The 25,829-nt window shown below is 44.3% G+C and overlaps 1 protein-coding gene across 7 annotated transcripts in view; it reads right to left on the bottom strand.

Annotated features, from left to right (window-relative positions):
* ripor2 (RHO family interacting cell polarization regulator 2) overlaps positions 1–25,829 on the bottom strand; it is a 202,239-nt gene that overhangs the window by 49,167 nt on the left and 127,243 nt on the right. For 6 of the 7 annotated variants that reach the window (XM_059653418.1, XM_059653415.1, XM_059653421.1 and 3 more), the window contains exons 2-7: positions 22,554–22,677; positions 17,072–17,227; positions 14,980–15,058; positions 11,567–11,590; positions 10,252–10,305; positions 1,844–1,993 (exon numbers count right to left, since the gene is read on the bottom strand). In XM_059653418.1, the coding sequence (XP_059509401.1) occupies positions 1,844–1,993; positions 10,252–10,305; positions 11,567–11,590; positions 14,980–15,058; positions 17,072–17,227; positions 22,554–22,651 (561 nt within the window). In that variant the 5' untranslated portion in view covers positions 22,652–22,677. The remainder of the gene's footprint in view (positions 1–1,843; positions 1,994–10,251; positions 10,306–11,566; positions 11,591–14,979; positions 15,059–17,071; positions 17,228–22,553; positions 22,678–25,829) is intronic. The other variant, XM_059653431.1, reaches the window with a different exon arrangement.

Below are 25,829 nucleotides of genomic sequence, written 5' to 3'. Positions count from 1 at the left end.
TTAATCAAAATCTCTTACTTCCATGCACATCTGTTTGTCTCTGCACTTTTTCTTTTGCAAGTTGTTATAAGGTATATATTCAGTCAATCAGACTTTTGGAATCTGTTACTTAAGGAGACTCCTCTATTATAATCTTTTAGCTCCAGATATATTCCCACTTCCAGCACTGAATTTAAAGTCAACCACAACTGTTGATCTTAACCAGTTTCCTCTGCACACTAAAAGCATTGAGAGACTGGTTGAAAGTATTTTCTATCAATCTGGCATATTTGTCTTCAAGACACGCCATGTCCTTTATTGCCCTATCAAAGGTCTGCTCACAATGTATGAAGTTGTAACAATAAGTGTCATGTACTATAGTTTTCTCTGAAACCTATCTTATCACAAACAGTTGATCAATTGTATTTCATCCTGGCCTAAACAAAAACTTCTATGAACTTTTTTTCATCCTCCAATGCAATTTCCCAGTAAATCTTTTTCTAGTTATACTTAGTAACCATTAATTAGTCCTTCTTCATTTATATCCTTTCAACCTTGACTGGGTCCTGTCCAATATATGTTACTTTCTTGGTACTTCCATCTCCATTAGAGAAGTAATGGTGTAAATCGTATGAATTGGAGTTCATTGTATTGAGAATCTGACAATGGCTGTGTTTCTGTGCAGAGAACAGAGTGCCTGAGTCATGACCCATTAATAATAACACTCTAAAGTCAAGAATAACATGTATTTACATAGCACCTTTTCAGACTGAAAATATTCTCAAGGCTTTTCAAAGAAACAAAGAAAAGCAGACACTGAGCTATTGAGGAAGTAATGATAAATAGCCTGGACAAAGAGATTTTGAGGAGAATCTTCATGATAAAGGGATTAAAGGGTAAAGGGATTAAAGAAGAGAATTCCAGAAAGTAATTCCTGACAGTGTCTAGTAAATGGTAATTCTAAGAGTGCAATATTTAATTGATACCAACACTATATCTAATCCAACAGAGGAATCTACAGTATTGAGTTGACTTCAAACTGCTCTCAAGGCCAAACTCTAGGATCATCCAAACTAACTAGCTTAAAACAACACATCATAGTGATACCTCTGCTTTATGCAGCCAAAAGCAGAATTACTCTTCGGCTCGGGGACCGCTTTGCAGAACACCTCCGCTCGGTTCGCAACAAACAACTGCACCTCCCAGTTGCGAACCATTTCAACTCCCCCTCCCATTCCTCAGACGACATGTCCATCATGGGCCTCCTGCGGTGCCACAATGATGCCACCCGAAGGTTGAGGAACAGCAACTCATATTCCACTTGGGAACCCTGCAGCCCAATGGTATCAATGTGGACTTCACAAGCTTCAAAATCTCCCCTTCCCCTACTACATCCCAAAAACAGCCCAGCCTGTCTCTGCTTCCCTAACCTGTTCTTCCTCTCACCCATCCCTTCCTCCCACCTCAAGCCGCACCTCAATTTCCTACCTACCACCTCATTCTGCCTCCTTGACCTGTCCATCTTCCCTGTACTGACCTATCCCCTCCCTACCTCCCCACCTATACTCTCCTCTCCACCTATCTTCTCTATCCATCTTCGGTCCGCTTCCCCCTCTCTCCCTATTTATTCCAGTTCCCTCTCCCCATCCCCCTCTCTGATGAAGGGTCTAGGCCCGAAACGTCAGCTTTTGTGCTCCTGAGATGCTGCTTGGCCTGCTGTGTTCATCCAGCTCCACACTTTGTTATCCAGAATTACTCTTGTTCAGTCTATTTTGCATTCTTTGCTAAGCAAATTGTTTCAAACCAAAATGAGATACGCTGTTGAGTGTTGCATGGGTTGATGCCATCCAAGATAATACCATACCTCTGTGTTTTCTTTGTAGCTCTTGTTTATCTCAGCTAGGCTTTCCCGAGCACCTTTAGTGGAAGGAGACATTGCAAAGGCCTGTTTCATTTTAGAAGCTCCATCACGGAGCCTTTTCTGGATGCAAAATGTCTCATACAACTCATCCACCTACCAAGACAATATGAACAAAAAAATAGTATTAATCAACTGTGTGTTTTATGCACTTTTGATTTTATGTTTTTAAATTGCCAGTAGAATTTTTAATTATTTACTCTAACTACTGAAGAAGGATTTTGAGACTGGGAGAGTGTTCAAAACAACATTTTTCATGGAGGATATGAATTTTAAAAGAGGAAACATAAGGATTGTAGTAAGAATCTATAGAATTTTAATATTGTAGATAGAGGCAAAATGAGTCATTATTATTCTAGTGTTTCCTTCATTTAGGAAGACACAAGGTCAATGCTCATTATTTCAGTTTATTCTTTTAACAGATTGAAAATCATGAGCACAACATCTGGGATCTCCCAACGTGCACCGATATGGGACTTGGCCAAAATTAACAGTTGCTTTAAAGTTACGTTATTTCTGTATACAGTAAATAGGATGGAAACTGCTACACATCGAGATGGTGAGCTTGGAGGTGGGAAAGGAATTCAATTAGGTAGGACAGTGGCATGCCTGAACCCACTGCTTTCCCACCTCAGCCAATATTACATTATATTAAGGAAGGCTCAGCGTCAACTTCCCCACCCTTGCCACTTATTAACAGTTGAGGTGGTACAATAATAATCACAAGGGCTTTATCCTTCTGATATGAAGCTTCAAAACAGTCTGTTCCCAAACATCACACATTGCAGCTAAAACCATGTACCAAGCTAAGCACCTTGAACATCAGCATATGCATGTGTATCCTTTTAAGTACAAACTCCCTCCTGTCAACTCCCCTGACCTACATCAGAAAAACACCCGGCCCCATTTACTTACCTGTAGCCCAGAAGGTTCTAATGGGGCCTGTCATAGAATCCCAACAGAGTGGAAGCAGCCCTTTAGGCCATCAAGTTCACACCAAACTTCCAAAGAGATCCCATTCAGAACAACCTCACTTTTCTAATAACCCTGCATTTCCCATGGCTAACCCACCTAGCCTGCACATCCTTAGAGACTATGGGCAATTTATCTTGGCCAATACACCTAACCTGCACGTCTTTGGACTATGGGAGAAAACTGGAGCAACAGAGGAAACCCATGCCGTCATGGGGAGAATGTGCAAACTCCACTCAGGCAGTCACCCCAGGGTGGATTGAACATGGTCCTGGCACGGTGAAGCAACAGTGCTAACCACTGAGACTCCGTGCCTGTCCTTCCTGCAGCAATCCCAGCTACCATAGTGATACTACTTGATTTCTCCCACCTCCACCCCAAGGATCTTACTAGAGGGAGCCCTGTCAATGGCATTGACACAGCCTGTTTAACATAACATATAGAATGCCTTCCAAAAAAGAACAGGCAACTCTCACTGACTGTCCAGCCAGCTGGAGACATACCTGATGTCTCAACAAGATTCCACCCAAGGAGTTGATATCTCTCACCTGAATTTGCTAATTCTGAGTCAAACTTGAATTGAATGTCTAGAAGAGATGGATGTTGAATCCTCTGTCAGTGATACACTCCATTTTCTGCTTAGTCCCTGGCTCCAGTTATATCCTTCACATCAGTTCTTACTTGTGACACTAACTTTCTACACATAGCTAATGTTGCTGCACTGTGTTTATGGAAGTACATACCACAGCAATTGTTTCTCTGAGATTTACAGAGCAGTATTGAGATGAAAAAGTGTCATAACTTGAAGTCAAATGAATTTGTTTTTGGCATTCGAAGTAACCTGAGGTAAGCCACAAATTAGCTCAATCAAGTAGGAAATCACACAGGAAATGACACTGCATGAAAATCAATTTGGTCCTTCTCTGAACCATTATCTTGGAGCATAATTTTTATAAAACAGATACTTCCCCATAGAAACTTCTAAGAAACAAGTTCAAAATTGAGGCTGACCTCAATTGAAGAAATGCAGGCATACGGCCTTTACAAAGTTTTTATAAGCTACAAAACCTGGCAATTCTTTAGACAGTGATGTGAATAGTTGTAGCCTTCTGGATTGACATAGGCAGAAGGGTGATAAAGGCAGAAGTGTGGCAAATATGTTTCAATGCAAAGGAGTATAAAGTGACACACATTGGCAGATGAGCATGGAAAGGAAGTACACTTCATAGACTGTGGATATTGAAAACTGAAAGTGAGCAGAGACATGGGTGACCATTGGCTGAATTTAGCCAATAAGTCAGTTAAAATATTTTATTGAGTGAGAGTTATCACATGCAGTCTGCCATGGCTTCGAGCAGTTATTCTTGCACAACCTTTTAATCTTCACTGTATTAAATGTATAACTGTTCTCTTCAGCAACCACCTTGACAGGCTGAGGAGAGGGCAAGTGCTTACCACTGCCAAGACCTTCTGGCTGACAACTTCTTTAAAGCCTAGCTGTCGTTATAAAATGGGTTAAATCCTGAAAAACTACAGTCATTTCCAGCTCTTAATTTGAAGATAATAAAATGTGAGGCTGGATGAACACAGCAGGCCAAGCAGCATCTCAGGAGCACAAAAGCTGACGTTTCGGGCCTAGACCCTTCATCAGAGAGGGGGATGGGGGGAGGGAACTGGAATAAATAGGGAGAGAGGGGGAGGCGGACCGAAGATGGAGAGTAAAGAAGATAGGTGGAGAGGGTGTAGGTGGGGAGGTAGGGAGGGGATAGGTCAGTCCAGGGAAGACGGACAGGTCAAGGAGGTGGGATGAGGTTAGTAGGTAGCTGGGGGTGCAGCTTGGGGTGGGAGGAAGGGATGGGTGAGAGGAAGAACCGGTTAGGGAGGCAGAGACAGGTTGGACTGGTTTTGGGATGCAGTGGGTGGGGGGGAAGAGCTGGGCTGGTTGTGTGGTGCAGTGGGGGGAGGGGATGAACTGGGCTGGTTTAGGGATGCAGTGGGGGAAGGGGAGATTTTGAAACTGGTGAAGTCCACATTGATACCATATGGCTGCAGGGTTCCCAGGCGGAATATGAGTTGCTGTTCCTGCAACCTTCGGGTGGCATCATTGTGGCAGTGCAGGAGGCCCATGATGGACATGTCATCAAGAGAATGGGAGGGGAGTGGAAATGGTTTGCGACTGGGAGGTGCAGTTGTTTGTTGCGAACTGAGCGGAGGTGTTCTGCAAAGCGGTCCCCAAGCCTCCGCTTGGTTTCCCCAATGTAGAGGAAGCCGCACCGGGTACAGTGGATGCAGTATACCACATTGGCAGATGTGCAGGTGAACCTCTGCTTAATGTGGAATGTCATCTTGGGGCCTGGGATGGGGGTGAGGGAGGAGGTGTGGGGACAAGTGTAGCATTTCCTGCGGTTGCAGGGGAAGGTGCCGGGTGTGGTGGGGTTGGAGGGCAGTGTGGAGCGAACAAGGGAGTCACGGAGAGAGTGGTCTCTCCGGAAAGCAGACAGGGGAGGGGATGGAAAAATGTCTTGGGTGGTGGGGTCGGATTGTAAATGGCGGAAGTGTCGGAGGATAATGCGTTGTATCCGGAGGTTGGTAGGGTGGTGTGTGAGAACGAGGGGGATCCTCTTGGGGCGCTGCTGCAGTCACCACCTCCACGTCCAGGTACTACAGCCCACACACCACCCTCACCTCAGCTGCTGCCGCCCACCCCGATCCTCCCACCGCCGACGGAACCCCGCCCACGGCCGACGCCGACGGAACCCCGCCCACGGCCGACGGAACCCCGCCCACGGCCGACGGAACCCCGCCCACGGCCGACGACATCATCGCTCCGCCCACAACCTCCACAGCCTGCAACCCCAGAGAAGACAGCCACACTGAGCCCTGCCGCATCTTCACCATCCCCCCAGACCTCCCACTGACTGAGGACGAACGGTCAGTCCTGAGCAAGGGGCTCACCTTTGTCCCCCTACAACCACACATCAACGAATACCAGTCACGGTCGGACATAGAGCAGTTTTTCCGCCGTCTTCGCCTGCATGCCTACTTCTTCAACCGGGAACCCAACCCTCCTTCCACTGACCCCTTCACCCGCTTCCAACACAAGTCCTCCTCCTGGACACCACCCCCAGGCCTCCTACCCTCCCTCGACCTCTTCATCTCCAACTGCCGTCGAGACATCAACCGCCTCAACCTCTCCACCCCTCTCACCCACTCCAACCTCTCCCCCGCAGAACGGGCAGCCCTCCACTCCCTCCGCACCAACCCCAACCTCACCATCAAACCCGCAGACAAGGGTGGCGCAGTGGTAGTATGGCGTACTGACCTCTACATCGCCGAGGCCAGACGCCAACTCTCCGACACCACCTCCTACCGCCTCCTCGATCATGACCCCACACCCGAGCACCAAACCATCATCTCCAACACCATTCATGACCTCATCACCTCAGGGGACCTCCCACCCACAGCCTCCAACCTCATTGTTCCCCAACCCCGCACGGCCCGTTTCTATCTCCTTCCCAAAATCCACAAACCTGCCTGCCCCGGTCGACCCATCGTCTCAGCCTGCTCCTGCCCCACCGAACTCATCTCCACCTATCTGGACTCCATTTTCTCCCCTTTGGTCCAGGAACTCCCCACCTATGTCCGTGACACCACCCACGCCCTCCACCTCCTCCAGGACTTCCAATTCCCTGGCCCCCAACACCTCATATTCACCATGGACGTCCAGTCCCTGTACACCTGCATTCCGCATGGAGATGGCCTCAAGGCCCTCCGCTTCTTCCTGTCCCGCAGGCCCGACCAGGCCCCCTCCACCGACACTCTCATCCGCCTAGCGGAACTCGTCCTCACACTCAACAACTTCTCTTTTGACTCCTTCCACTTCCTACAGACCAAGGGGGTGGCCATGGGCACCCGCATGGGCCCCAGCTATGCCTGCCTCTTTGTAGGTTACGTGGAACAGTCCATCTTCCGCACCTACACAGGCCCCAAACCCCACCTCTTCCTCCGGTACATTGATGACTGTATCGGCGCCGCCTCTTGCTCCCCAGAGGAGCTCGAACAGTTCATCCACTTCACCAACACCTTCCACCCCAACCTTCAGTTCACCTGGGCCATCTCCAGCACATCCCTCACCTTCCTGGACCTCTCAGTCTCCATCTCAGGCAACCAGCTTGTAACTGATGTCCATTTCAAGCCCACCGACTCCCACAGCTACCTAGAATACACCTCCTCCCACCCACCCTCCTGCAAAAATTCCATCCCCTATTCCCAATTCCTCCGCCTCCGCCGCATCTGCTCCCACGATAAGACATTCCACTCCCGCACATCCCAGATGTCCAAGTTCTTTAAGGACCGCAACTTTCCCTCCACGGTGATTGAGAACGCCCTTGACCGCGTCTCCCGCATCTCCCGCGACACATCCCTCACACCCCGCCCCCGCCACAACCGCCCCAAGAGGATCCCCCTCGTTCTCACACACCACCCTACCAACCTCCGGATACAACGCATTATCCTCCGACACTTCCGCCATTTACAATCCGACCCCACCACCCAAGACATTTTTCCATCCCCTCCCCTGTCTGCTTTCCGGAGAGACCACTCTCTCCGTGACTCCCTTGTTCGCTCCACACTGTCCTCCAACCCCACCACACCCGGCACCTTCCCCTGCAACCGCAGGAAATGCTACACTTGTCCCCACACCTCCTCCCTCACCCCCATCCCAGGCCCCAAGATGACATTCCACATTAAGCAGAGGTTCACCTGCACATCTGCCAATGTGGTATACTGCATCCACTGTACCCGGTGCGGCTTCCTCTACATTGGGGAAACCAAGCGGAGGCTTGGGGACCGCTTTGCAGAACACCTCCGCTCAGTTCGCAACAAACAACTGCACCTCCCAGTCGCAAACCATTTCCACTCCCCCTCCCATTCTCTTGATGACATGTCCATCATGGGCCTCCTGCACTGCCACAATGATGCCACCCGAAGGTTGCAGGAACAGCAACTCATATTCCGCCTGGGAACCCTGCAGCCATATGGTATCAATGTGGACTTCACCAGTTTCAAAATCTCCCCTTCCCCCACTGCATCCCTAAACCAGCCCAGTTCATCCCCTCCCCCCACTGCACCACACAACCAGCCCAGCTCTTCCCCCCCACCCACTGCATCCCAAAACCAGTCCAACCTGTCTCTGCCTCCCTAACCGGTTCTTCCTCTCACCCATCCCTTCCTCCCACCCCAAGCCGCACCCCCAGCTACCTACTAACCTCATCCCACCTCCTTGACCTGTCCGTCTTCCCTGGACTGACCTATCCCCTCCCTACCTCCCCACCTACACCCTCTCCACCTATCTTCTTTACTCTCCATCTTCGGTCCGCCTCCCCCTCTCTCCCTATTTATTCCAGTTCCCTCCCCCCATCCCCCTCTTTGATGAAGGGTCTAGGCCCGAAACGTCAGCTTTTGTGCTCCTGAGATGCTGCTTGGCCTGCTGTGTTCATCCAGCCTCACATTTTATTATCTTGGAATCTCCAGCATCTGCAGTTCCCATTATCTCTTAATTTGAATATGTGTTTTTTAAGAAGAGCCTTGCGTCTGCCTCAATTCTTCCCTTCCTCAGCTGGCTCACCCATAACCTACCCTCCCGATAATGAAGAAAAAAAAACCTGTCTTTCCAGGCACCTTTTCCCACAGGGAGCTCAGCTGGGAATATTCCTGAAGATGAAAATCCTTTCTCTGCAACTTTTAGATTTCTGCAGATCTTGTGTTAAAATTTCAGTGGCAAACTGGAGAGATGGATTCAACTCAATTTGTTTCAAATACTGTTGCACTTGTCCAACCTGCTATTTCTTAGTATTGTTTTACAAAATCATAAAAATGATCAATCCTGAATGTGTATGTCTTCGTAATCAGTATTGTGAAGTTTACTCTTTCTTGAGAAAGCATTTTTAATGACAATGGTGACTTAATCCCATTTAAAAGAAATAATATTAATCGCTCTGACACAAACGGGTTAATTTTGGAGACTCTGCCCTGCTGGGAGCTTTGTAACCACTGCCAATCATTGCAAATATCTGCTACTTGTTGCACCATTTCCTCTTAGCTACGGCCTGCTTCCTGCTACAAATTGTACTTGAACATATGTCACTTTAGTTGGGTATGTTCAGTACAGATATGAACAACTTAGAACTTGTGTAATACGTGCTGATGAAACACTCTTGCATTCTCCGAAGCCCTCCTGGTATCATTGATCAATCCCTAATCCCTAATCTATCCCCTTCTCAGCGGCAGGGAAGGTTCATAGTGGCTGAGGCCCTCTGACTTGAGAAAACTAATGAGTATTATACACTAGTAAGAAACAACTCACAAAAAAATGTTTAAGTAGTGGAAATAAATGCTAAAAAGGAATCAGATTTTTACTGGGGGTTAAGCATTGAGTTGGTAAGTGAAATCTAACTGCTACAGATTGCAAAGGAGCAGATAAAGGAAGAACATGAAGACAGCAGCAGATTGACTTTATTCGTAAATTTCTTGGTTTTGCATATCCTGTTTATTGTACAGAATTGTTCTACCTGGGGTATCCCCTATAAAATATACAAAGTAACAACAGGTGCTGTCAGAAGCAGTGAAACCCTCGGAAGGACCTTTCCCCTTGGTGTCTGTGACTAATCTGAACAGTCAGTGCCAAATTTAAACAGCTTTTGCAAAAGATATGTATACCATAAAGCTATCCTGTTCTGGGCTACAGCCAGTTTAATCCTTCAATTTGTCTGTATTGTCCAGTAACCAGCACTTGCATAGCCCTCTTTTCCAACATTGGGAAAGGTGCCAATTAGACTGACATTTTCAGATTTGATGTGAAAAAATTCTGTGCAATTTCTGTGGCTAAATGTCCCACAGCATATGCTGTGCCACATCCAGCAGAATGTTACTGAACCACTTGCAATGGATGTAACATTGCACCCAGATTGAGGAAAATAGAAAACAATTTCCTACTGGACAGTCAGCTGGTGAAATTTACCACAGCCACTAAGTATACTATCCTCACTGTGCCACGGTTTTTTTTATATTCACCTCAGATGCAAATTGGACGCCAGCTTCATGCTCAGTGCTTCATTTTAGTGCCAGTTTAGATTTTGTACTCTGTATCCTGATATAGTACTTGAACACACATTCTTCCAACTCAGGATGAGAGTATTACCACTGAGCCACGACTGACATATCAAAGAGTAGTCAAAAAATGTTGGTGAAATACTAAGTGATAATGATATTGTTCTCTCGAAACAATTTCTTGTAACCTACTTTGGACATACATTGACCTTGTCTATTTATTGTCTGTGATCTGAGGTCAATCTAAGTTGTATTGTACTAATATTTACATCTACCTTACTGATATGGAACTCCAGCCTTCGGACATATCGTTCAATTGCTTTGATTTGCTGCAATGAGAAGCAAATGTGTCATTAGATTTTGCAACTAATAATAATACAGTAAGCAGCAGATTAATCATTTAATTATCCAGGAAGCCAAAATAAAACCAAAAGCTAGGGGAAAGTAAAGGATCGTTGATCATCTGCATGTTATTTCTGTATCTTCATTAGTAACATTTAGCCAGGTATTTTATCACTGAATTTGTTCAGATGAGCTAGGATTTCAATATTTATAAACTAAAACAGAAATTGTTGGAAAAACTCAGCAGGTCTAGCAGCATCTGTGGAGAGAAATCAGTTAATGTTTTGGATCCAGTAACCCTTCCTCAGAACAGAACATCGAGGAAGGCCCACTGGACACAAAATGTTGGCTCCGATTTCTCTCCACAGATGCTGCCAGCTTTTCCAGCAATTTCTGTTTTTGTTTCTGATTTCCATCATCCACAATTCTTTCAGTTTTTATTTGCATTATTTATACTAATTTGCTATTGCATCTTCAACAAAATCTTGTAGCAAGTGTGTTCATAGAACACTAATCACTAAACCTAAGTGCACGTTATGGATTATAAATATTACCATTTAACTAGTTATGTCACTGTAAAGCTCCTAAAATTATTACATTGTTACAATGTGCTTTAGTTACTGTACTATCATATTTCTTATTACCTACCAGCTAAGTGGTGTGAGGTTCTGATGATTGGCTACTGTAACTTTGGCAGAAACCCCACACAAGCAGCTGGCCTTCCTCCACAGTTACAGTGGCTGACGGAGGGAATTGCAAACAAGAATTGCAATGCAGAATTGCAATGATCCACCTACTACAATTCCTGTAGCCATTAAGTGCCACTAGGAATGCTGATTGGCAACCCTTGCAAGTTCCTTCAGCCAGTTTCTGCATGAGCGTGCTTTAATGTTGTTTAGTGCAACCTGGGAAAATTCATTATGATGGGAACAAATTCACATTGTAGAACTGATCTCTGGTGTTCCACCAGACACACTCTGCCAAACTGGACTCCGTTCCACAATTAAAAGTACACTAAGAGTCAAATGGAGATCTCTCAATCAGTTGTTGTATCACTGGGAAGGGTGAGGTGGGGAGAGCACCATTCAAGCATTTCTGAAGTTACTCCTTCAGACAAAGGAATGATCAGCAAATTGCTCTGTTCTTAGAAAATTCCTGCTGGAAGCATGGAGCAGTGGAATTTATTATGGTGCTAATCTCACTAGATAGAGGCAAGTTAGATGCTGATTAAATATAATAACAACCCACCTTATCCAGCTCATACAAGATGCCCTGCAAATAAAACACACACACGTAAAACACATCACATATGATGACATTTTGTGTTCAATTTCTATTTTGTATAAAGTGTTTATGACCCTTCCTGTGTTTAATCCCAGCCCCACTTGTAAGAAAATAAATAAGGTTTCATTCCAGCTGGATTACTAGTGCAACAAGCTTATAGCTCCAAAGCGTAAACATTTACATGCACCATCTAACAATGTCATTCTACTATTTTAAAAGTAGTGTGATGCTTCCAGTAAAACAAAGGAGGAAGATCCAGCAACTGAGAACAAAATACAGATCCTAAAGATCAGCTGGAGAAGTGCAGAGTTCTGAAGACATCATATCAGATTCAATATTAGCACTGTTTCTCTCTCTAGAGATATTACCAGACTTGTTGAGTTTTTCCAACAATTTGTTTTATTTGCAATTTTCAGCTTCCGCAATATTTTGCTTTTATTGGAGAAGTGCAGCCAATCTGTAATCTAATAAGAAAGTAATCATCCACAAGTGCTGTGGTAATGTGATTTTACAGGGTTTACATTTTTTCTCTGTTCATTAAAGCGCCAAAAGTTCTTGTGAAAAGTTCTCTTTTTCTTTCAAAATTGGCCTGGGTGCACCACTATCTTCGTAGTAAGCATACCACACTGTATCAGACTGAGGTCCAAAATCTCACCTGTGAGTCTGCTGATCTTTCTAGGTTTACAGTTACAAACGTTAGCAAAAACACAACAGACAAGGCTACATTTCCACTCCTGATCACTATCATATACAAATACTGCAAAATGCCTTTTTGTGATGCCTTCTAAGGTTGAATTACCTGTTGACATTCTTTTCCTAGATCTGAATAAGTTATTTTGAAAATGAACTGGATGCCCGTTAGAGATTGTGAACTCTTCCTCAGTAAAAAGTAACTACTTGCCAGCAAGGAGAAATTAATTTTAAATTAAAAAAAGAAAGGCCTTTATTTGGATTTCTCAGCTGTACGGGAAAAATTAAGGATGGAGTTTTGGCAGTTCTTTTTCCAGGTCTTATTGATTGATCTTTCCTATCTATACCATGCATATGAGTGGTAAACTATTGCTATTGGCGAGTGATAATGGGAACTGCAGATGCTGGAGAATCCAAGATAATAAAATGTGAGGCTGGATGAACACAGCAGGCCCAGCAGCATCTCAGGAGCACAAAAGCTGACGTTTCGGGCCTAGACCCTTCATCAGAGAGGGGGATGGGTTGAGGGTTCTGGAATAAATAGGGAGAGAGAGGGAGGCGGACCGAAAATGGAGAGAAAAGAAGATAGGTGGAGAGGAGAATATAGGTGGGGAGGTAGGGAGGGGATAGGTCAGTCCAGGGAAGACGGACAGGTCAAGGAGGTGGGATGAGGTTAGTAGGTAGGAGACGGAGCTGCAGCTTGGGGTGGGAGGAAGGGATGGGTGAGAGGAAGAACAGGTTAGGGAGGCAGAGACAGGTTGGACTGGTTTTGGGATGCAGTGGGTGGAGGGGAAGAGCTGGGCTGGTGGGGGAAGGGGAGATTTTGAATCTGGTGAAGTCCACATTGATACCATTGGGCTGCAGTGTTCCCAAGCGGAATATGAGTTGCTGTTCCTGCAACCTTCGGGTGGCATCATTGTGGCACTGCAGGAGGCCCATGATGGACATGTCATCTAAAGAATGGGAGGGGGAGAGGAAATGGTTCACCACTGGGAGGTGCAGTTTTTTATTGCGAACCGAGCGGAGGTGTTCTGCATAGCGGTCCCCAAGCCTCCGCTTGGTTTCCCCAATGTAGAGGTAGCCACACCGTGTACAATGGCAATGCGCTCAATGCAAAATCTGGTCAATCCATGAGCAGTTAGCATTTTTCAAAAAACATTGCAAATAGTAAACAGCCAGCATCAGATCAATGACGTTTACAACTGCTGGAATGAGGTCCATGATCGCTGGGAGAATTTCCTTCTCCCTGTCAATTACAGTGTGTGGTTTTACACATGCAAACTATTCAATGACTGAGGAAGAACATACAGCAATATGAAAAATTCATTTCACAATTCAGCAGGTATAAAACATGACAATTAGCCTAATTACTCAAATTTTGAAAGTTATTAATAAGGTTAATTCAGTATTAACTTGCTCTCAACTCAAAGGAATAAGGATCAGAGATCAAGCTCAAACGTTGTAACCTTATTTCACCAACCCATGCTCTCAATGGTTATATTTTTCATCCAGATCACAGCATTTCCCCTAACTCTTAATAACCTTCCACAAAATTGCCATTGATTGACAAGTAAGGGAATTAATGCCAATTAAAAATAACTCAAATTTTAAAAAATGCAAGATACACATTTAGCAGAATGGTTCATCCTTTATCTGATACTGGTGACTGAAAAAGCAAATTATTGTATTTTTCTTCCATAATGAAACAAAGTGAAACATTTTCTTTCTGCTGTAGTTGGCTTAAAATATTTCATATTATCAACTTTATTTCAGTACTTTCCTCTAATAGCAGCCATTGACTATTATGAATTTCTAATGACCAAGGTCAGGAAGCAAAAGGACACTAATTTTCACAGGATGTTAAATGTTTCATCATTTTGTGGTGTCCAAATACATTTTTATAATTTCACAATATATCACAGTCTGTAAACTTATGAAATATAATCAAGGCTGTTCAGAAATTAAACACTCGGTTTCTCGCTGTAATCCTTAGTCTGTACAGAGCTCAGCTGGGATAGTGATGGGGCATTACAAGCAAACTCAATTTCCTTCATCCAGGAGAAGGAGAAAAATAAGCTGCATCTCTGACCAATTCCTGTCCAGGGTCCAATGCTTTAAAAAATGTGTTGTACAAAACACATGATGACAGATAGAATTAATGGTGACATCTGCATGGATCAGGATGCCTGCAAAATATTCATTGTCCACATTCAAACATGCAGGATTATAAGTTCCTGTAAAAATCAGCAATTTCATGAGAGAGGTAAGGAAAGGAAATGGAAATTTGACATCACATTTACAGCAGATTTCATTATTAAGTGGTAAAATAAAGAGGAAGAACTAGAAATTTGCAATAAAACCAGAAAATGCTGCAAATGCACAGCAAGCCTGTTAACTCTGCATGAGAAATAACATGGCATGAGGTAAAAAAGAAACAAAGTGTTGTAAATATGCATCAGGGTTGGCAGCATGTTTGGAGAAAGAAACAAAATTAACTCCTCAGGTTTGTGACCTCACCTGCAACCTTTTCCTTAGAAACAAATCATGACATTTGATTCTGATGATGGGCACATAGCTGAAAGGTGTTAATCATTTTTTCACTCCACAGATTCTGATCAGGGATTACAGTAATTTTCTGCCATTTTGTCTTTTTATTTCCATTATTATTTGTTTGGGCTTTCACTTACCAGTCTGGAGTCATGCTTCATATCTTTTAGCTGAGTAGTTAGCTTGTCCAATTCTGCTTGATGCACTTCCAGGTATTCACTGTTTAACAATGTGAGAAAGGGTTGAGAATAACATGACTTACCATCTTAATGACTGCATCACATTTCATTCCAAGTATCTACTTCAAATCATGTAATGCATAATGTCTGCTGTTCAAAAGATGGTCAGTATGATCCCAAGGTTTAATGGCTACGGATATTGAATCATAGAGTCGTAAAATCATACAGCATGAAAACAGGTCCTTCAGTCCAACTAGTCTATGCCAACCATGTTCCCAAGCTAAACTAATACCTTAAAATCAATTTAAAGGTTAATTATTTATTAATGTATCCACTTAAAGGTTAATTGATTCTCTGTGGATGGGCAGGTATTTCTAAATTATTGGCTCACTTTCAAAGACAGGAAACGCAACAGAAAATGAATTTAAGATAATAAAATGTGAGGCTGGATGAACGCAGCAGGCCCAGCAGCATCTCAGGAGCACAAAAGCTGACGTTTCGGGCCTAGACCCTTCATCAGAGAGGGGGATGGGGTGAGGGTTCTGGAATAAATAGGGAGAGAGGGGGAGGCGGACCGAAGATGGAGAGAAAAGAAGATAGGTGGAGAGGAGAGTATAGGTGGGGAGGTAGGGAGGGGATAGGTCAGTCCAGGGAAGACGGACAGGTCAAGGAGGTGGGATGAGGTTAGTAGGTAGGAGATGGAGGTGCGGCTTGGGGTGGGAGGAAGGGATGGGTGAGAGGAAGAACAGGTTAGGGAGGCAGAGACAGGTTGGACTGGTTTTGGGATGCAGTGGGTGGAGGGGAAGAGCTGGGCTGGTTGTGTGGTGCAGTGGGGGGAGGGGACGAACTGGGCTGGTTTTGGGATGCGGTGGGGGAAGGGGAGATTTTGAAGCTGGTGAAGTCCACATTGATACCACTGGGCTGCAGTGTTCCCAAGCGGAATATGAGTTGCTGTTCCTGCAACCTTCGGGTGGCATCATTGTGGCACTGCAGGAGGCCCATGATGGACATGTCATCTAAAGAATGGGAGGGGGAGTGGAAATGGTTCGCCACTGGGAGGTGCAGTTGTTTATTGCAAACCGAGCGGAGGTGTTCTGCAAAGCGGTCGCCAAGCCTCCGCTTGGTTTCCCCAATGTAGAGGAAGCCACACCGTGCACGGTGTGGCTTCCTCTACATTGGGGAAACCAAGCGGAGGCTTGGCGACCGCTTTGCAGAACACCTCCGCTCGGTTTGCAATAAACAACTGCACCTCCCAGTGGCGAACCATTTCCACTCCCCCTCCCATTCTTTAGATGACATGTCCATCATGGGCCTCCTGCAGTGCCACAATGATGCCACCCGAAGTTTGCAGGAACAGCAACTCATATTCCACTTGGGAACCCTGGAGCCCAATGGTATCAATGTGGACTTCACCAGCTTCAAAATCTCCCCTTCCCCCACCGCACCCCAAAACCAGCCCAGTTCGTCCCCTCCCCCCACTGCACCACACAACCAGCCCAGCTCTTCCCCTCCACCCACTGCATCCCAAAACCAGTCCAACCTGTCTCTGCCTCCCTAACCTGTTCTTCCTCTCACCCATCCCTTCCTCCCACCCCAAGCCGCACCTCCATCTCCTACCTACTAACCTCATCCCACCTCCTTGACCTGTCCGTCTTCCCTGGACTGACCTATCCCCTCCCTACCTCCCCACCTATACTCTCCTCTCCACCTATCTTCTTTTCTCTCCATCTTCGGTCCGCCTCCCCCTCTCTCCCTATTTATTCCAGAACCCTCACCCCATCCCCCTCTCTGATGAAGGGTCTAGGCCCGAAACATCAGCTTTTGTGCTCCTGAGATGCTGCTGGGCCTGCTGTGTTCATCCAGCCTCACATTTTATTATCTTGGATTCTCCAGCATCTGCAGTTCCCATTATCACAGAAAATGAATTTAATTCCTTTTGGATCTATGTGACTCACAGATATTACTTAGTGTGCTCAACCTGACAACATACAGTTTCTATGACTGGCAATGGTCAATACTTAATTCATTAATTTGAAGATTTTGAAGTTCTTACATTAGTCCTTTCTTCAGAGACTCGTACACTTCCTCCATTCGCTTTGGCTCCACATCTTTGGGTGTGCAATTGTTTTTGTAGGATGAAGCATTCATTTTTTTTAGTTTTCCTTGTGGTTTTCTCAGAGCTCCGTTATTTGCAATGAAGGAATGAGACCTATGAAGACATCATATCAGTGAACTGGAGCAGTTACAAATTGTGCTATCAGTGAAACTCAAATGGAGTGGCATATCAGCAGGGGGGGATTAGGATGGCTTCAGGGGTTATATGGTTTTGGGTGCAAGTCAGGCAAGATGACAACTGATGTTGGGAAGGGAATGGCAGAATGAAACGGTTTGATTTAACAATGATGTATCACTAAGTCAGGAAAGGAAGAAAAACTTGCATTTATATAGTTCTTTGTATAATTCCTTTCATGACCAGGATTTTTCAAAGTGCTTTATAGTCAATTAAATATTCTTAAAGTGTTGTTGCTGTTTGCAGTGTAGGAAAATTTCTTAGGTGAAAATAGTCCTTTATTTTAAAAAAAGGGACACGTTGAAGCCAGGCTAGAAGAGGAGCAACAATCAATTTGGAACAGATCGAAGAATGAAGATATTAGAATAATTAGTAGCAGGGTGAACATCAATATATCCTTAAACTAACAGTGTAAACACAAAATATTCTCAATATGATCTGCATTAAAATGGAAGCAAGTAGATAACATTAACCCCACTAAGAATACTGTAAACTTGTTAAATGGCTAAAAGCTAATCCATGGCATCCGGCTGATTGCTCACTGCTGCTGTGATTTCCCTAACACTTTCCATTAGTTGAGATTTAACTTAGCCTTTGTGAATATGAAGTGAGAGAGGGATATATTTTCTATCCTGTCACGTTATGCTTTCACCTGCACATACAAGCAGAAAGAATGGCACCAACGTGGTGAATAATATTGATTGAGTTCTGATTATGCATGCTGTCTACTGCTGGCATTTTGTGTGCTTGGAACATTGAACTCTATCAGACGTAAAAGCTCCAAAAACAGTCCTTGGACAATGAACCAACTCTGGGAAAATCATTTTATTCAGAGTGAATCTCTTAAATACCCCCATTCACATTGTGCACATGCATACATGTGATTAGGTTTTCCTTCTGTTCAGAAACAAATGAACATAGCACACTATGAAAACACTCATACTATCTATATTTCTTGCATTCTTCCCCAGAAGCTATTTGATTTTCTCAGATTTCCAGCATCCACAGTATTTTGAGTCAGCTTACATTTCTGGCTTCAACTGTCAACATTTACTTGGTGCTTATAAATGGATGAATGATTTTATTGTCATGTGCATTTGGGAAAAACATAAAGGTAGGAAAAAAAATCACATTCAACTTTGTGTCAAGCACTTTTTTTCTGACAATTGAACAGAAGATGAAGATCAATTTAAGAAATTTCTTCTTTTTCATTTTGTAATCCAAATTTAGTCACATTTAGTGACAAAACACTTGACAATAAAATAAGTCATTAAGGTCTCCAGGGTTTCTGTAAGGTGTTCTGGTCTCTAGGCCGCAATGAGCCCCTGTTCCGGGTCCAGCCAATGCCCCAGGTATCTCCGGCTCTGCTGCCACCACCTCACTGACATTGCTAGGAATTCCGAGATATGTCCCAGGGAAAACAGTGCACAGCAACAGGTAGAAGATGTCCTAGTGACACACTCATTAAAGTGGTATAAACAAAATAGGTGTGACATGATAAAGGACAGCAAGACAACAATAATGGTGACTGTGATTCTTCATTGCTATAAGAGTTCATATATTCCAGGCTCTATCTTCAACAGGCATTTCTGAGAGCTCCACATCATGTCATTCCTCCTAGGTCAGATGGACCCTTCTAAATTAGATGACCCCCTAGATCGATCCAGAGAGTTTGGAGTGAAGAGTTACAACAACCTGCTCTGGAGGAGGATGAAGGAGTCATAAAAGCCAGCATGAAAGCAAGTAGACATGTGGAGGAAGCTCATGCTGTGGTCTTACACCAAGAAACATTGAAAGCAGAAGCTCTTCCTGCTGATGCGTCTCACTAGCTGTTCATATTGTGCCTAGATGGTCACATGGGTGCAATCTATGATGCTCTGCATTTGGCAGTGAAAGCCTCTGCCTTTTGTGTCTGGGAGGCAATGTTTCGGTCTGCAATCATATGCACCATCCAGCTCTAACAAACAGTATCAAAGATCAGTGATATGTAATGCTGTGCAGACGTTGTGAGATACCACGCAGCTGACCTTTGGAAGAAGCCAGAAACAAAAGAACTCAAGGTCATGGTAACTTTTTAATGCTATTGGCAGAGCATGGAGAGTAGCTCTGTGAGGTGTGACAAGGGTAAACATCTCTGTGGCCATCTGCCTGGTGATTCATAATCTCCTGTGGCACTTGGTCATCTGACGATAACGGTGATGATATTTATAGGCTTCAAGGGATGTGGATGGGGAAATGGGCTGAAGTAATGGCAGATTATCTTCAATGAGGAGAGGTGTGAAATGAAGCACTTGGGGAAGGATAAATACAGAGACAGAATATATGTTAACTATCACAATTTTCATTTGTAGATGAAAAATAGATGTTGGTGTCCATTTGCACATATTTGCAAAGTAAGCAGGGCAAGTAGACAAGGTGGTTAAAAAAGGATTGGAACAGTTTTACAATCCTTCACCAAAGAGCGTTTTTGTGTGTGTGGGTGGGTGGGTGGGTGTATGTGTGTCAGTGTGTGTGTGTGTGTGTGGGTGTATGTGTGTCAAGGCTTGTGTGTGTGTGGGTGTATGTATGTCAATGCTTTTGTGTGTGTGTGTGCGTGCATGCATGCATGTGTGGGTGGGTGGGTGTATATGTGTCTATACTTTTGTGTGTGTGTGTCTGTGTGTGTGTGTGTGCGCGCGCGCACATGTGGGTGGGCGTGTGTGTATATGTGCGTGCGTGTGTGGGTGGGTGTATGTGTGTCTATGCTTGTGTGTGTGTGTGTGTGTGTGTGCGCGCGCGCGCACATGTGGGTGGGTGTGTGTGTATATGTGTGTGCGTGTGTGGGTGGGTGTATGTGTGTCTATGCTTGTGTGTGAGTGTGTTTGTGTGTGTGTGTGTGTGTGTGTGTGTGCGCGTGTGTGTGCGCGCACGCATGCATGCCTGGATCAGGATGGTGTGTGTATGTTCGCAAACACTTGCGCATTGGCCTACCCACCACCTATGCACCTCTCCCAATCTATCACCTATTTTGTGTATTTCAGGGTAAGTGCTAAACAGCCTGCTTACTTGAGGCCTATTGAGACACTCACATGGCCTCAATGGCTGTTCGTAAGTGTTTCGTCCTGTCTCATTTTATAAATTTTCCCTGAATGGGGGTAGCCCACACCAAGCTGCTATCTCCTAGCTTTAACTTCACAGGCTGGTACCCTCCTTTGGTGGTCGTCTGCGCCCACTTAAGGCTGTATTCACCATAACATCATGGCTGCCCTTAACTGGACGCTATCACCTCCAGCTCTCGAGGATGAGGTACTCCCCTAGTGGGAGATGCCAATTAAACAGCCGAGTGCCAAATGGTTGCAAGGCAACTAGTAACTGCAGGGGGCATGTTCCACTCAAACTTATTGGGTGGTAGACAGGTAACCTTGTGATATGACAAATCCTGCCTCTTATTATTTGGGTTCATAAGTCAAGGTACAGATTACAAAAGCACTCAGGTAATGCAAAGGTTCCCTGCCTCTGCTGGCATGTTGTGAATAATTCTGCACTCCACCCTTCAGGAAAGAGGTAGGCAGGGAAGATCTGCTCCCAGTGGTGGTATTTGAGACAGTAGGAGATGGAAATGGTATTTACTAAGACAGCATTCTTGATCTTTTACCTATCTTCATGATAATTAGATTCTGGGTGTAAATCTCTACAGTCAAGCTTCCTATCTAGCTGACAACTGAGGCCTTTAATTAAGGACCATTTAAGGACTTTGTCCATTTCACTGGGATGAGTCCAGCAGATGCATCTCCGGAATTGCAGTATTTCTTGTAGGGAAGGCCCATACACTGCGGCAATCAGTGCCTGATTGAGGGCAATGACATCTGGTGGGGAGAAGTGACTGCTGAGAGTCACAACTCCATCCTGCACCAACCCCAACATCACCAATCTTAGTCCTGGGACTTTGGGGCTACTGCAAGATGGTTTCCTCTGTGCTGGTGCTATTCACATGAGCTCATGGCCTCTAGCTGGCAATGTTCAACACTCACGTTTTCTGACCCCACCTCCTAATTCCAAATGAAGACCTGTCAGAAAGTATGGTGCACCTTCCATGGAAGAGGCAGTATGAATCTCTCTGTTTCCAATCCCAATAGAAGATTCTACCTGTTCAAACTTTATAAAGCGGGTAGAGAACATTTACCAGGATACCACTGGGGATGGGGATAGTTGATTGTGAGGAGAGAATGCAAAAGTTTGGATTGCTGTCTTTGGAACTGAGCTGGTCAAGAGGTGATGTAGCTGGGGTTTTCAAAATGATGAAATGCTTTGATAGAATTGAGGAAAAATTAAACAATCCCTCTGGTGAATGAGTGGCAAACCAGAAATTATAGATTCCAATCATTGGCAAAAAAGCAGAGGTGAGGCAAACTATTTTCACTCAGATTGATTGGAATCAGAAAGACTTTAAACTGCAAAGGTGGTGGGAATTTGCATAAAATCTTTCAAAAGGGAGTTGGGTGCAGGTGATTGAGGATGAGGAATCTGCAAAGCTATAGAATAAAAGCCAGGGCATGGGGCTAAGCACAACTGCTGACTAGGGGCAACCCGGTGGCACAGTAGTTAGCACTGCTGCCTCACAGCACCAGACACCCAGTTTCGATTCCGGCCTTGTGTGTCTCTCTATGTGGAGTTTGCACATTCTCCCCGTGTTTGTGTGGGTTTCCTCCGGGTGCTCCGATTTCCTCCCACAGTCCAAAGATGTGCAGAATAGGTGGATTGGACATGCTAAATTGCCCATAGTGTTCAGGATGTGTAGCTTAGGTGGGTTATAGGGGGACTGGGTCTGGGTGGGATGCACTGAGGTTCGGTGTGGGCTTGTTGGGCCGAAGGGCCTGTTTCCACACTGTAGGGATTCTAATTCTAATTCTAAGAGAAAAGAGCCAGCACAGACATCACTGGTGTAATGAACTCTTCTGTGATTCTGTGAAATCAAAACACTTACAGCCCTCTGTACACAAGGAGCACTGAAAACAAGCCAACTGCTTGAAACCATGGTGAACTTGCTCGGCTCAAATCATTTCTGTTTCACACTCATTTCGAGACCAACTTGGGAAGGCCTGCCTTCTAGCTGCTGATACTCCTATGTAGAAATATAACCAGTTGACAGAGACCTCTGAACCAAGTTCTATGGAGGCGATTAGTGTGAAGGCATGGTGCTATCTGCATATGTTTAAATATGAAGATTCATTGCAAACCAACACTTAGATCATGTCCATGCACCTACCTGGATCTTCTTTCTTGCTGGGTGCTGAAGCCTGCAAAAGACTGGCTTCTAATGATACCATTGGGCCCACCTGGGGAGGAGGATGATCCTACTGACATGACGTTTGGTAAGCCGCAGGAGATTTCTGTTTTAGTAAAGAAAGAAACAGAACTCAGCAAACCTTAAAGCCATAGTACTTTCAAACATGCAACTTTATATTGGACATTCAAAGAACAGCACACTGACGCTTATGTGATGAAATCTGAACTGCACAGGCAGGAATTTGTATGAACCAGAACAAGTCAATACAATTAAGGGAATGAGGGAATTCCAAAAGGTCTTGGATTAAGGAAGGGACAAGCACAGTAACAGGAGAGTGCATTTGACAGAGTGAGTTAAAGAAAACTGAGCTACATGTGTGAATGAGAGTTTGAGAGATTGATAAAAGACTGTAATATTATCCAGTTGTGACCTTCAACTTGGTGATAACTCAGCTAATTGGCCAAAGTACAAACATTAATGCATTAACATTTGAAGCTTGAATTAAATAGAGAGGTGTGTAACATTGCAGTTACTTAGTTTAAAAAAAGGAATTAGAATCTACAATATCAAATGATTTGAATCTGAGGATTACAACCCACATTTTGACAGGAGTTTTACTGATTTTACACCATCTAAAACTTTATTGTTGTCTTTTGATGTTGCTAGGATAGGCAGCACTAATTGCTAAAGCTTTCTTTTCCTGTTTTTATCACCTTCAGATTCAGCTATTCCATTGCTCCCTCTCAGTGGGCATCCTATTTTCAAGACAGATTACTCACCTTCCCTAGCCTCACAGCACCAGGGGCCAGGGTTCGATTCCAACCTCAGGCGACCGTCTGTGTGGACTTTGCACATTCTCCCCGTGTCTGCGTGGGTTTCCTCCCACAGTCCAAAGATGTGCAGGCTAGGTGGATTGGCCATACTAAATTGTCTGTAGTGTTCAGAGGTGTGTGGGTTATAGGGGGATGGGTCTGGGCGGGATGCTTCAAGGGGCGATGTGGACTTGTTGAGTCGAAGGGCCTGTTTCCACACTGTAGGGAATCTAATCTAATCTAAAACCCTACAGTACAAATAGCCATTCGGTCTCACAGTCTCCAAGACCTCACCCACCGTTCTTCCAATCTAGCATCATGACCAGATTTGAAGTCTTAAAATGGGATCTCATAGTTGGAAAAAAAAAGGTATCCTCAAATTTCAGATTCGCTTTCTTGTGTTTAAATTCCTTAATAGCTTTGCTACTTCCTGTTACTATAATCTCCATAAGCACTGAGATAACCCCTCTAGCCTCCCTATTGCTCTGACTCTGGCCTGTTGTATAATCTGTTGCTTCTCGGAAAAGAGTTTCGCAATGTTTTCTATTGTAGATGCGCTATGTAAATGCAAGGTCTTTAAGGGCAACTGTAGTTTTAACAACTCTGCCCCGCACTTCTGGAGGAAACCTACTCGGAGTGTTTCCGACAGTGTCAATTTAAGAACAGGATGCTAAGAATAATGCCTGCGATATTGCCTTGTTTACTGACGTTGGGAAACCTGGTGCTTTAAAGCAAGAATGTAGCAAGAATGTAGCCCGTTATCTCGTTCAATTGAAGCTTTGTTTCACTCTTGGAGACACTGTACTTGATACACAGCTCTTTTTATAGATTTAACATTTAATACCCAAATCAAGCTCATACTGAGTACACAAAGATGATGGAGAATACAAGAATTTAAAGGGGGGCTCATGATGAGGCAGATACTTCTTTGGACAGCATTTTTTTCTCTTTATCCTTCCTAATCCTGACTTGGAGGCTGGAACTAGACCTGCTTACTGTTGGTTTTTTAGGTGTGATCAATGTCCGTTCTACCTCTCTCAGCTGTGCATGACTAACCTGGTGCACTACATAGCCCCTTTAAGAATGCTACATTTTGCAGATCCTGTTTATTCCTTGTGCAGTATGTTACAGTTTATCCCGGAGACCTGCATCTGCGCAACGAAGACAAGAACATTGTTGCCGATGACCGGCATTACACATTTGTGACATGTACGAGTGCTTTGATAACTCGATGTAATGTTCTTTAAACATATTCTCTGAATGACATATTACACAGTTTCATTTTTCATAAGCAGCTTGGCTCAGTGGTCAGCACTCCTGCCTCACAGCGCCAGGGACCTGGGTTTGAATCCACCCTCAGGTGACTGTCCGTGTGGAGTTTGCACATTCTCCCCATGTCTGCGCAGGTTTCCTCCGGGTTTCCTCCCATGGTCCAATGATGTGCGGGTTAGGTGGATTGACCATGCTAAATTGCTCCATGGTGTTCAGGGATGTGTAGATTGGGTGGGGGACTCCCTGAGGGTCGGCGTGGACTTGTTGGGCCAAAGGGCCTGTTTCTAATCTGTAGGAATTATCTTCTATGATCTAAATTGACTGATTTGATTTATACCCGACTTCTATGGGAACGCTTCTAGTGGTCTTGTAATATAACTCAGTTTGCCGGGTGCGAACATGTGCCATATCCACTAACAATGCAGCATGACACATTATTAAAAATTATTTAGAGATGTCCATCCCCAATTGCCTTTGAGAAATTGGTAGAGTGCCTTCACTTTGAATACTACTGAAAGGCTTGCTAGGTTATTTTAAAGAACAATTTAGAGTCAAACACATTGCCATTGATCTGGACACACATGCTACACAGTTTGAGGAAACAGATTGAAAATCCTTCACTTTTATAGTTATCATTACATACAACAGTTTTTTTTAATTCTAGATTTGCTTTATCAATTGAATTTAAATTCCCTAGTTTATGGTTGGATTTCAAGTTAATTAGTAAGCTTCTGCACCATTGTACATTTAGCAGATTCAAAACACTTCAGCCTTGTAGCTGTATCAGTATTAGCAAAAATGCAGTACTGAATAGCTGATGCATACAACTATACACGTGTGGCAGAATTCAGCAGCACTGCACAAACATGGGATCTGGCATAATACAGGGGAACTGCACTTAAACAAAGCTCACATACACAATAATTGGCCCAAGGTCACAAAGACAAAATAATAGCACAAGTAAAGGGTGCAGTGTTACACTTGATCATCGTTGTTAAAACTTGAGGACAATTTTTATAATCTTACACTGTGACTGAGGACTCTATCCATAAACCCCACACACAATGTTAACATTGACAGAGGCACATAATTTTTATCTATTAAAGTGAAAGGACTGAAAGTAAGGACCGATGCAAAAATGACTTTCCAATATGTCGAACCACCAATGGCA

This window comes from Stegostoma tigrinum, chromosome 2 (genome assembly GCF_030684315.1).
Source record: "Stegostoma tigrinum isolate sSteTig4 chromosome 2, sSteTig4.hap1, whole genome shotgun sequence".
In the NCBI taxonomy this organism is placed as follows: Eukaryota; Metazoa; Chordata; class Chondrichthyes; order Orectolobiformes; family Stegostomatidae; genus Stegostoma; species Stegostoma tigrinum.
Note: the sequence above shows the minus strand (reverse complement) of the source record. Positions and strands in the feature narration are given on the sequence as shown.